The sequence below is a fragment of the Limulus polyphemus genome, unplaced genomic scaffold (assembly GCF_000517525.1).
Source record: "Limulus polyphemus unplaced genomic scaffold, Limulus_polyphemus-2.1.2 Scaffold11, whole genome shotgun sequence".
NCBI lineage: Eukaryota > Metazoa > Arthropoda > Merostomata > Xiphosura > Limulidae > Limulus > Limulus polyphemus.
In genome coordinates, this window is record NW_013665621.1 from 826,015 (window position 1) to 838,531 (window position 12,517).

At 32.8% G+C, this 12,517-nt stretch overlaps 1 protein-coding gene across 1 annotated transcript in view; it reads left to right on the top strand.

Annotated features, from left to right (window-relative positions):
• Window positions 1-12,517, top strand: part of LOC106478520 (sodium- and chloride-dependent GABA transporter 1-like) — a 65,728-nt gene that overhangs the window by 49,882 nt on the left and 3,329 nt on the right. Inside the window, exons 7-12 of the mRNA XM_022382419.1 lie at window positions 3,574-3,677; window positions 5,992-6,116; window positions 6,890-7,002; window positions 8,441-8,572; window positions 9,675-9,777; window positions 10,766-10,866. Of these exons, the coding sequence (XP_022238127.1) occupies window positions 3,574-3,677; window positions 5,992-6,116; window positions 6,890-7,002; window positions 8,441-8,572; window positions 9,675-9,777; window positions 10,766-10,866 (678 nt within the window). The remainder of the gene's footprint in view (window positions 1-3,573; window positions 3,678-5,991; window positions 6,117-6,889; window positions 7,003-8,440; window positions 8,573-9,674; window positions 9,778-10,765; window positions 10,867-12,517) is intronic.

Below are 12,517 nucleotides of genomic sequence, written 5' to 3' on the forward strand. Positions count from 1 at the left end.
AAAAATGACGGTCACCGGATCCAGACCTGCCCTTCATTTGTTTTACTTGATGCTTCGGTTTTTTCTTATAATAATTAAAAATGACGGTCACCGGATCCAGACCTGCCCTTCATTTGTTTTACTTGATGCTTCGGTTTTTTCTTATAATAATTAAAAATGACGGTCACCGGATCCAGACCTGCCCTTCATTTGTTTTACTTTTAATTCGTATGCGTTTTTTTATTTTGTTGTGCTTTAACCTTAATGTTGTCGTCAATTTTAACATAACTTTGGTATTTTTATTTGGCATTAATAATCACTTACTATGTATAATTCTCTGACATTTACACTAATGCTAGTTTTTAATTTACATATATTAATACTTACTGACACGAAAAAACTTCATACCATTACTCCTAGTTGGGACTAATGACGGTTACTGGTTAAAATATTCAAAATGTTTTCCAAGTATAATTAGACAGTTTTAAACCTAATAGATTATGTAGCCATTTTCCAGTATGATACGATATTCTAATATAAATGGCTTTACTGATCTTTACGAACTTAATATACGATCTTAATACGATCTTCGTTTTTTAATTCAGAGTAAGAAGTAAACCAGTCCTATCAGCTTACGTAATCAAAGTAATTTTTTTAAGTTCGACAGTTGTTTGAATTTCGAAGATGGATGATAAGTAATTAAGAACCTTTTTTAAACTTGATTTGATGAGAGATATCCCAGAAACTTGCATTAATAGTATCAGAATGTGATGTTATGAAACAAACCACAAAAATGGATGAGGTTATAGATTAGAAAACCTCAAATATTAATGAAACTTATAAGCATCATTTCAGCACTTTGAGATACGATGCATTTTGATATCTGCAATCTATAAAGCAGTATTTAAAACACTGTTTTATACTATCATTATATCAGTTACTTAAAATTACGTTTTATTTTGTTATTACAGCAGTATCTATAGGAAAGGTACTCGGTTAAATAAAACATAAAAGTAATATTTCCGAGTTTCAACTTAAGTCTTGTACTTGTAGATAACATAAAAAAGGGAGAAAATAATGAAAAAGAAATCCAAAATACACTTACATAAGTAGTTTTCAATTTATGACATAGAATGTTTAACTTGATGAAGCGTCTTCGGTTAGTCTGTGATATATGTGGTGCTACATTGCAGTAAGACTGATGGTAATTGTACTCACCTCCATCTTTACTAGTTGAACTTACGGTGTACAACGCATAACTTGATGAAACATCATCAGTTAGTTTGTAATAGATGTGGTGCTACATTGCAGTAAGACTGATAGTAATTGTACTCACCTCCATCTTTACTAGTTGAACTTACGGTGTACAACGCATAACTTGATGATGCATCATCAGTTACTTTGTAATAGATGTGGTGCTACATTGCAGTAAGACTGATAGTAATTGTAATCACCTCCATCTTTACTACTACTACTATTAGTTCAACTTATGGTGTACAATAGTTAAATAGAAAGAGTGAAAGTGAAGCATTATTATTAGTTTTTAATAGATGCGATATTACCTTATTTACTATCTCATTATTGATTTTCAATAAGAGGAGTGTGTTTAATAGGATTTCAACCACCCTTTATCTGCTCTTCTCCGTTACGAACAAAGCCTTTCGCTCATTACCAGAGCTCAGACTTTTAATTAACCTCAGACAGAAATAATCAAGCAATGTTCAAACGTCTAGTACAGTGTATCAAAAACAGAGATAAACAATTTTCGTTACTAAAACTGACATAAATAAAATTATGAAGCTTTAATTTACAAAACTTTACATATACAAACAAACGAGTATTCGTACCCTTTCAGTTGATTTTCCAAAGTGCTTCAGTAAATTTCATGAAAATCATCGCCCGTGGTAAAATTCGGGTGTTTTACGAGATATCGTTTCATATTACGAATGTCTTAACGAATAAAATGTCATTTGTAACACCTCAGGTGTTCATTCTATGTAACACTTCAGCACTTGAGATTTCGTGAAACTTCTGTTTTTCTTTTGTTGTTTTCATAAATATAAACAAGGAGAAGTACTTTGTGCAAATCTATAAAAATCTGTAATAACCCAGCAGTATAATAATGCACAAATAACTCAACCAAACGCATTTCGATATAACTCAAAGCTTGAATCAAGAACATCAAACCTTTAACAGAAAGACATTAAATCATGTCCTTCCTAACATTACCCCCCCCACCCACAAACAAACAAAAAAAATCCCCTAATAGCCGCGGCGCTAATTAGATCTCAAATAAGTCAAGAGATGAAGGAGCTATGAGCTAAAAGTTTGTACTTGAAAAAACAACTCAGAGCCATTTTATGAGCCGCTATACCGTGGCTAAAAAACAAACTTTATGCACATCCCAAACTGCACAAAGAGGGCTTACCCTTTCGACCGATTGTAGCTCACAACAATATTCCGACCTATCCTTTGGTAAAATATTTAGGGAACAGACTATCATCGTTAGTGGATTTAAATAAATATTCTGCAAGAAACTCCAAAGAGCTTTTTATAAAACTAACAAACGTAAAAGGAAAATAAAAAACGTCTGGCCTCCTGAAACATAAAAAGCTTATTCACCAAAGTTAGAAGAGATGAAACCATGAACACATTATCTAATGTAATTGGATGATTTTTTTTCTTTACCGTACTTATGGCAAGAGATTTACACACTTAGTTGGAGTGTATGTTACCAATTCATATTTCCGGTTCAATATGGATTATTTTTAATGAGATCACAGTTTGAGCATGGGTAATCTATTATCCACTCTTTTTTTGCGACATCTTCATGGATGACTTTTGAAAATAAGTTCTTCAACAAATTTGATGAAAAAGCTAATTTCTATGTACGACATGTTGATGACATGTTTATCTTACTTCTTAATGATAACAACTATATTAAATAGTTTCATGACAAATTAAACTCGGTTCATCCAGACAAAGAATTAATTTATGAACTCGAATGTAAAAACTAAATACCTTTTCTCAATGTTTTGGTTACATGATGCCCAGATGGCAAGTTACGCACACACGTCTATCAGAAGCCAAAAAAAAAAAAAAGAGCCTACTTCCCTACGATAAATGTTTTTGTTGTTTTGAAATTAAGCACAAAGCTACACAATGGGCTAACTGTGCTCTGGAGGGCCCCTATGATAAATCTAGACTTCCTTATTTTCAGAAGATCGGCGTATATAAAACTCATTTGGAGTTTTTTGGACATTTGTTCATGATGAACTGAGCTACCTCAAAAATGTTGGTGTTTTCCAGAGAAATATCAACTCCCCCCCAAAAGAAACAATAAAAAAAACAACGCTACTTATATGAGGTATATATATTACGTGTCAATAACCTTTTAATGATATGTATTATTTTAATTAATGCTACTTATATGAGGTATATATTACGTGTCAATAACCTTTACTTGTGATGTGTAAATGTGGAGCATAAAAATTTGTTATTTGAGGTTTGTTATCATAACTTTTTTGTCATTGATGTGAAAAGGAACAAACTGCCTATAATTGCTACATAATGATTTAAACCCTTTTTACATAGGTATGGATCGACGCTGCAACCCAAATCTTCTTTTCGTATGGTCTTGGTCTTGGATCCCTGATTGCTCTTGGAAGCTACAATAAGTACAATAACAACGTTTACAAGTAATTAATTTTAAATGATTAGAAATATAATATTTTGTTTAATTATAAATAAACAGTCTTTTTGATTAATTAGCTGTTATTTTTTGTGACCATACACACTAACAAAACGAGAGTCATGTTTGTTCTCATCATAAGTCACTGACACAAGTAACTTTTTTGTTACTTTATAATGAAGAACAGTCTACCTTCCGAAAGTTCTCTGATTACCGAGTTTATTCAGTGACTCAGCGGTAAGTCTGAAGATTTATAACGCTAAAAATCGGGTTTAAATACCCGTGGTTGGCACACCACAGATAACCCATTGCGTGGTTTTGCGTTTAACTACAAACAATGAAACAAATGTTAGTTCTTTTTTTCTTTATACTTTTTTATTGTATGTGCTTTTCAAAAGCCACGATAGTAAGTGGATGAATACAGTTAGATTAATTAGGTTTTATCTTTAGGAGGAACAGTAAAGTTCCTACTTATAAAAGAATGTTTATTGTTGCATCTGGTTTCTGAGCACTTTCATTACAAAATCATTGTGAAATACTCTTAGTTTTTTATCTCAATTCATGTTAAACAAAGAAACTTCCACAGCAAGGTCAGAAGAGGTTTTAACTATGCTTGGCGGCCATTTATAACAAGGGAAAGTTATTATCGACACAAATTGAGTATTGTTATTATTACGCAGAAGTTATAAGGATTAAAAATGCTCAAGTTTGTATACGTAAGTATCAATAGTATTACAATATAAAAATATGTATAACGTACATGAGGTAGTTTGAGTTGTTAAAAAGTGCCTTATTAGTAATTGCTAGTGGGTTAATCCTTTGGCTCAGTTCCTGGTTCAGTTCTACTGGCAGGAAAGTGGAGTATGCAATATCATGAATTATCACCGAAAAACTTGAGTCCAACTTGTGTTGTTCCACGAACCTGACATAGGGACCGAGGACAAATATTTTTTGTGAGAGGGAAATAATTTGATAATTTCAGTTTTAAAAAAGTGCCTTATTATCAATGAGGAAACGCAAAAAAAATTAGATTACCGCATGCATACCTCTGAACCATATTGTTTTTTTTTATTCTTCCTTAGTATTGTTCTTATAGATCCTGAATTGAGTTGGTGGATCAGTTTCAAACTTTTCTTGTCCTATCACAGCCTCTTGGTATTTTGAATCAAGATTATTTAATTTGGAGTGGGCAAACCTACCAAACTTATACTAGCAGCATATCCCCGGGTGGATTAGCGGTAAGTTTACATACCGGCAATGCTAAAATCAGGGTTAGATTCTTCACGGTGAACAGAGTGCAGACAAACCATTTCGTAGTTTTGTACTAAGACAACAACAACAACAACAGTAGCCGTATCTATGTAAATATAATAGTACTGTCTGTTGTACGTCTATGTAACTAATTTGCAGGGTTTGAATGGATCTTCACCAAAATTGGTATGGAGATTCATTAGGTCCATGCAGGGGTACACAAAAACTTGCGGTTTCACATTTTGTGTTTTGTAGTTTTTATGTGCGTTCTTGCGTTTTTTACAATTACATATAAGGGAAGCAACTTTTTATGTCCTAAGATAACCTTTCATTAATCATGAATTTACATAACTTCCGTCCAGGGAATGAGTACCCCAGCTAGTATATATATAATAATAATTAACCATCCCATGAACAATCTAGCCACGTGAGCAAAATAGACAATTCTTTATTTTTATAAAGAGAGTGTTGGACAAACTCTTTATCCCCCTTCCTTACGCTTTCGGTAAAGTTCACATTGAAGAGATATATTACAAGCAAAAGTATTCAATTTCTTATTTTCTATACTTATTTATTTCGTGAACACTGACAATCTCTTTTTTTTATGAGTTGAGCTTGTGGTAGCTGTTATTATATCGAAAACGTGATGTTTTAGAAGGTTGTCCCCTCTGGTGGATCAGCGGTAAGCTTAAGAGTTTTATAACGCTGTAACTCGGGGTTCCATCCCTGTGGCAAACACAGCACAGATAACCCATTGTGGTACTTTGCGCTAAAGAGAAAAACAATTCAGGAGGATAATACAAAAGTGCAATCCAGTAAATGTATGCCTAAGTGATATTTGTTTTTAGCATTGCACAGGGTGGTGTTTGGAAGGTACATTGTAAGTTGTCATTTAAGATATTTAGTGCTGTTTTAGGATTTGATTGTGAAATTATAGTATATATTCTTTATTGTTTGTGATTAGCAAAATAACTTATACGGTGTAATCAAAATAAGTTTTAGCTTGAGATTATTAAAAGCTCCCACGTTTGTAGAAATGTCCTTACCTCAGTGCTACATTTTACCACCAGGGACGCCTTGATTGTGTCTTGCATCAACACAGGAACGTCAATGTTTTCTGGATTTGTGATTTTTTCGGTTGTGGGATTCATGGCGCATGAGCAGCAGAGACCAATCGAAGAAGTTGCTGCCTCAGGTAAGAGTCTAACTAACCTTTTAGATATTTCATAGTTTTTCTAACGATACTGCTTTTTCTTTACGTGCCAAATGATTCTCCTTTTCATACGAAAATGTTACTTTAACTTTTATTTAGTCTTTTACGAAATTCGAAAATGTATTTCGCATTTTATTAAAATCAACTTTAAAATTTCAAGCTCAAGAATCATTTAGTGGTTGTTAATTACGTATCTATTTTGAGTCTAAGCCTTTTAACTGTTTTTATTTTAAAATTAATTTTGTGCACTGCAAACGAATTTACCGAAATGCAAACACAAACTGCACATTTTGAAGTTTTAAAAAATCACCTAATATTATATCAATAAATATAAGATATCATGACGATAGTTCTTATGCAAGTCTTCTGCTTACAGATATTGGTTTAAATATGTGTATTTTGGATATGAGAGCTCTATCATAAGCTAACTTAAAGAGATATTAACTGAGAGAGATTTGGGATCAGGATTCGATAGCTGAGGAAATAGAAGTGAGAAAAAGTTGGTATTTTACACGAGGAGTTTATGTTTTAGAAACGACTTTGAAAAGTGTAAAAAATAAACAAAGTAAAATCATCTGAATAAAACGTTTTTTTGAAAGTGTTTCTGCTGTAACTCATGTTGTGTTATTTCGAGTTGTTTATAAGATCCAAAGGAAGTAATGAAGTTATTCTACCTATCTTTTATGGTTATCAATAATTGTTTTCATTTATTTTAATTATTCCTTACAACTAAAAAAGATCATACATTTCTCCAGGTCCCGGGCTGGCTTTTCTGGCTTATCCATCTGCTACCATGAAACTACCGATATCACCCCTCTGGGCGGTTCTCTTTTTCTTGATGATAATGATGTTAGGTTTAGATAGTCAGGTAAGGCTGTGTATTATTGGGTGTCACGTTAAAAATGAATCAACGAAAAGAATTTAATGAAATAAATAAGCAGATTTGTCTGCTTTGTTTATTTGTAAATAAAATAGCTGTTTCAACGTAAGAAGATTGTCACGCCAGAAGAATGAGCTATCTTGTTGACAGTAAAGGTATTGTGAGTGTTTTAAATATTCGTATACTTCAACAAACTTCATTTATGGAAGTTCAGATCCTTCGTAAACAGAGAAATTTTGTAAATAACTTTTGTCTTTCTTTTTTACCTAAAACAGTACAATCTGTGATTGTTCAAAGAAATAGACAAATATTTTAATTTCCAGTTTTTGTAAGTATCGCCCCATTAAAATCCTATGGTTAGTTTTTCTCCCCCAGACTGTACTTAAGCATATGGAATACGAAAAATATTATTGATAAAGAGATAATGTGAGAAACCAAAGAAGAGTCTTTTAATGTTTGACTTACATTTATATAAAGCTTAAAAATTAAAATTAGGGAAATATTGAAAGTTAAGTATGGCTCATTGAATCTTTTGTTTCTTTTAACTGAATTGAATTTAAAGGATGAAATAACAAAAGAGTAAAAATGTCAAAGAGAAATAGTTTATTAAGTTCCCACTAGGACATTGATTACAAAAAAGCAACATTTGCTATTTCTCAAGGAATTAAATAATAAAACAAATGTTTAAAACATATTGGAAAAATTCTGAGTAAATTGTTCAACCAAAAAAAAAAAAAATCTCAGTGGAATTCGTGCAGGAAAATAATAGCATTAAGTGAAAATTCTTTACGCACTTTAACTTGTAATATTCCTGCTCTGTCTACGGAAATTTCAAATGCCTGAATATTTACGTTTAAAATCATGTGTTTAAAAGCAAATATAGTTAAATTGTCACAGTGTTCAATATTTTATTAGAAATAGGTACATAGAATGAATAATTTGAGTTTGCTAATTTGAATTCTCTTTCTATCTAGTTTATTTTTCAGAGTCATGATAAATCACTGATTTGGTTAAGTTTTGCTTTTAAAGATACCTAGGTCTAGCATTGTACTGACTCCAATAATTATATATTTTGAAAAGTGAGTTGCGATTTTGTCAAAATAAATTATATTAAGGTGAGGATTATCTCTAATGATATTTATGTCACTTTTTGTCCTAAGAAATATTATTTAACGTTGTAACTCGTATTTAAAATTGAGTCGTGTACCACTTCTAATTGCACTGATAAATTACCCTTACTGACGTCTCAGTTTAAGCGCTCGACTTAGAACAATTTGTTTTAATACGTGGCCACAGATGTCACTAGCGTTTTATATATTTTCTAGATCACGAGTTACTGGGACTCAAAGATAACTAACTGCTATAAAACGTTTTAACACTATTCAATATTAATTTTATCATTTATTAATAACATTTAAATTTTTAGTTCTGCACCATGGAAGGGTTTATTACAGCTGTTGTGGACGAATGGCCGCGTTTGCTTCGCCCTCACAAGGAGATTTTCATCGCTGTTGTTTGCCTAATATCTTACATCATCGGACTGGGATTTGTATCGCAGGTTTGATTTCATCTTGCTCTTTGCTACAATTAGTTTGAAACTCACTAAATCAATTGAAATAACATCCCCACCCACAAAAAATATCTGAACTAATATTTTCAAGGTTAGGAGTACAAGGCGAAACAAATTCTCTGAGCAAAATGCAATAATAATGTTTTTTAACCGCTTTTCATCTCTTACGGTCGTTCCTTCGTCCCATTTATTCAATTAACCTATCCTTCAATTTTCAAATATATCATGGAGATAAAATTTATTTTTAAAGTATTTTAATTTGTATAAATGTAGAAATTATACATATTATAAATATTGTACATATTTTGCTCAAAGATCGAAATAACTCACTGTGCACAAAACAAAAAAATATACCTCGTTGGAATGAAAAAATATTTGGTTGTCTCTTAACAACCACAAACCAAAGAGGCTGGAATAGTATTTTCTATGTTCCAAGCTCTTTGACCACAATGCGTTTTGTGTCTGTTTACTTACAAGCCACGAGTCGAAGCAATTCAAAATATAAATATATTTAAATGTTTGTAAAGTTCTTGGCTTTTTACAGCCCTGGAATTTTGTTTTTCCTTGACCACTCGAAAAACCTGTTTTTCTTAAGCTTTTCTAAAATTTCCTGAAAGGTCCTCTTGGTTGATGTTTTTTTTTTTTATTTATCCGGCCCGGCATGGCCAGGTGGTTAGGGCGCTCGACTCGCAGTCTGCGGGTCGCGGGTTCGAATCCCCGTCACACCAAACATGCTCGCTCTTTCAGCCGTGAGGGCGTTATAATGTGACGGTCAATCCCACTATTTGTTGGTAAAAGAGTAGCCCAAGAGTTGGCGGTGGGTGATGATGACTAGCTGCCTTCCCTCTAGTCTTACACTGCTAAATTAGGGACGGCTAGCGCAGATAGCCCTCGTATAGCTTTGTACGAAATTCAAAAACCATTTTTTTACCCTTAACAGACGTTTAGCTCACTAAATGCAAATCCATTGACGAACTCTCTATCTTTCTATATTGCATAAAGTTCAGAATTTTTAAATATATATATATTTTTTACAGATTAAGACTATTATCAAACTGTATTATTTAAGCTTGTCACGTATATTTGCTAGGGAGGTATGTATGTTTTCCAACTCTTCGAATACTACGCTGCAAGTGGTTATTCTCTTCTCTTCTTGATTTTCTTCGAAGTGGTTTCGATCTCATGGTCATATGGTGAGTTACCATCGCTTAGACTTTATTCTTCAGAGAACTGACTTTTGGAACCTCATTAATTACAGAAGTTTAATTTTACAGAGCTAATTTTTTTTCTCAAATAAACCTGTTTTTTTCCCCACAAACAGTGAAACAGGCGACATGAAATAGCACATTATTATGGTATATAATGCCTTGTGCTGACGAAGTGTGGTCTATATATCGATAGTTTGTGCAATATAGTGCATTATCACACAAATGATTGATTTAAATAGCATTTCGACCGAGGTTATGTGTATTGCATACCAATCTAATCTGAAGAGCTCTGGTGTTAACCGAAAGGTCTCGTCAGTAATGGCGCATAGTACACAGATTCTACGATCGAGATGCTAATATGCTTTTCTTAAGTTAATAGAAACATGTATAAGGCCAGTAAAGAAACAATGAAAATTATTGTGGGTGTACTATCACATAAACCACAGTATATTAAATGTCATTGTGATACTTGTAGAGAAAAATATTTAATTCAGATAATTGAAATGAATGATACGATTTCCTTAAAGTTTACTATTGTAAAGTTAATTATGAACTATTATATTTAAACTAGAAAGTAAATCTCTATAAATTATGATAAAAAAAGAAATATCAAAGTGTATAAAAAACAAAGAAGGTACAAAACCAGGAACCTCAAACTTATATATATTAGCAACAAAATCTGAACTGAATTTACGATAGCAGAAAGATGAAGCTTTAAGTTGGTTTTACAAGTTTTTGATTATTTTTTGTGTACTTTGACTACAAACATTAATTACGAACAAAAACTAATATATCCTTACTCTGACCATTCATTTATTCTAACACTTGTGTGACAGAGAAGCTTTTCTAATTCTGAAAATACAAAGATATTTAAATTACGATAAGAAACTACTTGAATAATAAAATACAAAATACGAAAATTACGGACTATATCTTTAAATCTTAAAATTGTACACCGTTTTCTCTCTGACAGGCGTCAACCGTTTCTTTGACAACTTGAAAGACATGATAGGGTATTACCCTTGTATATGGTGGAAACTGTGCTGGATGGTATTTACTCCTCTGATCTGTATGGTAAGTACTTAGCAGCAGTTTCTAACATAAACAGAAACACATACCTAAAATGTCTTTTTTATGCTTGAGTTACAAACAAAGTTTTAAAATCTTTGTTTAACGAGTGATATGAAATTTAGAAAATATTTAAATCTAAACTATTTTGTTCGTCCAAATGTGTTCAAATTAGTTCTTTTAGTCATTCCGAAAGACCCACGGGTTTCGGCCTGCTTTAATCACCTCGTGCTTTGTCTTCTGTGTGTCGGACCACTTTCATCATTGTCGTTTTGACTTCTTCATTGGAACCCTTCCGCACCACCTGTTAAAAGTTGATTTAACTTCTTAGTTCTCTGTCTTCTGTGTGTCGGATGACTTTCGTCATTGTCGTTTTGACTTCTTCATTAGAACCCTTCCACACCACCCGTTAAAAGTTGCTTTAACTTCTTAGTTCCCTGTCTTCTGTGTGTCGGATGACTTTCGTCATTGTCGTTTTGCCTTTTTTATTGGAACCCTCCCACACCACCTGTTAAAAGTTGATTTAGCTTCTTAGTTCTCTGTCTTCTGTGTGTCGGATGACTTTCATCATTGTCGTTTTGCCTTCTTTATTGAAACCTCCACATCACCTGTTTCGAGTTGGTCTAGTCTATTAATTTTCTGTCTTCTGTGTGTCGGACCACTTTCATCATTGTCGTTTTGACTTCTTTATTGAAACCTCCACACCACCTGTTTCGGGTTGCTCTAGTCTATTAGTTCTCTGTCTTCTGTGTGTCAGACCACTTTCATCATTTCCCTGTTGCCTTCTTTATTGGAACCCTTCAATGCCATCAGCTACTGGTTGTTTTAGCTTCTTCGTTCTTTGTCTTCTGTGTGTCGGACCACTTTCATCATTGTCGTTTTGACTTCTTTATTGGCACCATTCCACGTCACAGGTTTAGGATTGCTTTAGCCTCTTAGCACCCATTTTAATAATGTTACGTATTACAATTTCTAATAGCCTAAAACTGAGTTAAATTGTAATTTAGGTTTAATAGTTAAATAAATGCCGATATGTATTCAATTTATGATATTTGCCAACAAGATTGATACACACAGTTTTATTTGTTAATACAAATATATTTTAATACACAAACAATAATATAATTTACAATAACAGTTATTACAAACAGCTACTACGAACAATGATTTATATACAAAAGTCTTTTTTCTAGTCTGGAATTTCCTTGATGTCTTATAGAGGGTTCACAATGAGCGAGTTGATTTCGAGTTGACGTAGGTACAGTTCACTTCGTGGGGAGTGAGCTAGCTCTGTGGGCCTCGCTGATCATACGCCGATTACAGGTCGACTTTGAGATTTTTACCGCTGAAGTTATATAATGTCTTCGTAAAAGTATTAATGTCCGATGTGAATCCACGGAAGTTAAATGGCTTATAATGTTCGAAATTTATAAATATTTCTGGTCAATTATCTGAAGTTTTCCGATTGATAAGCATTAATCATAATTATAGCTTCCGAGGTTTATAGTATACCAACTATAGCAAACCAATAATAGATACTGTTGGTTATATTTATAGGTGCGTGGAGGGTTTCTCGAAAATTCAGATTACGTACCAATACAAAGCTTCACTGGCGTTTACGTACACACACATGTATTGTTGATTGTTACACTGGAGA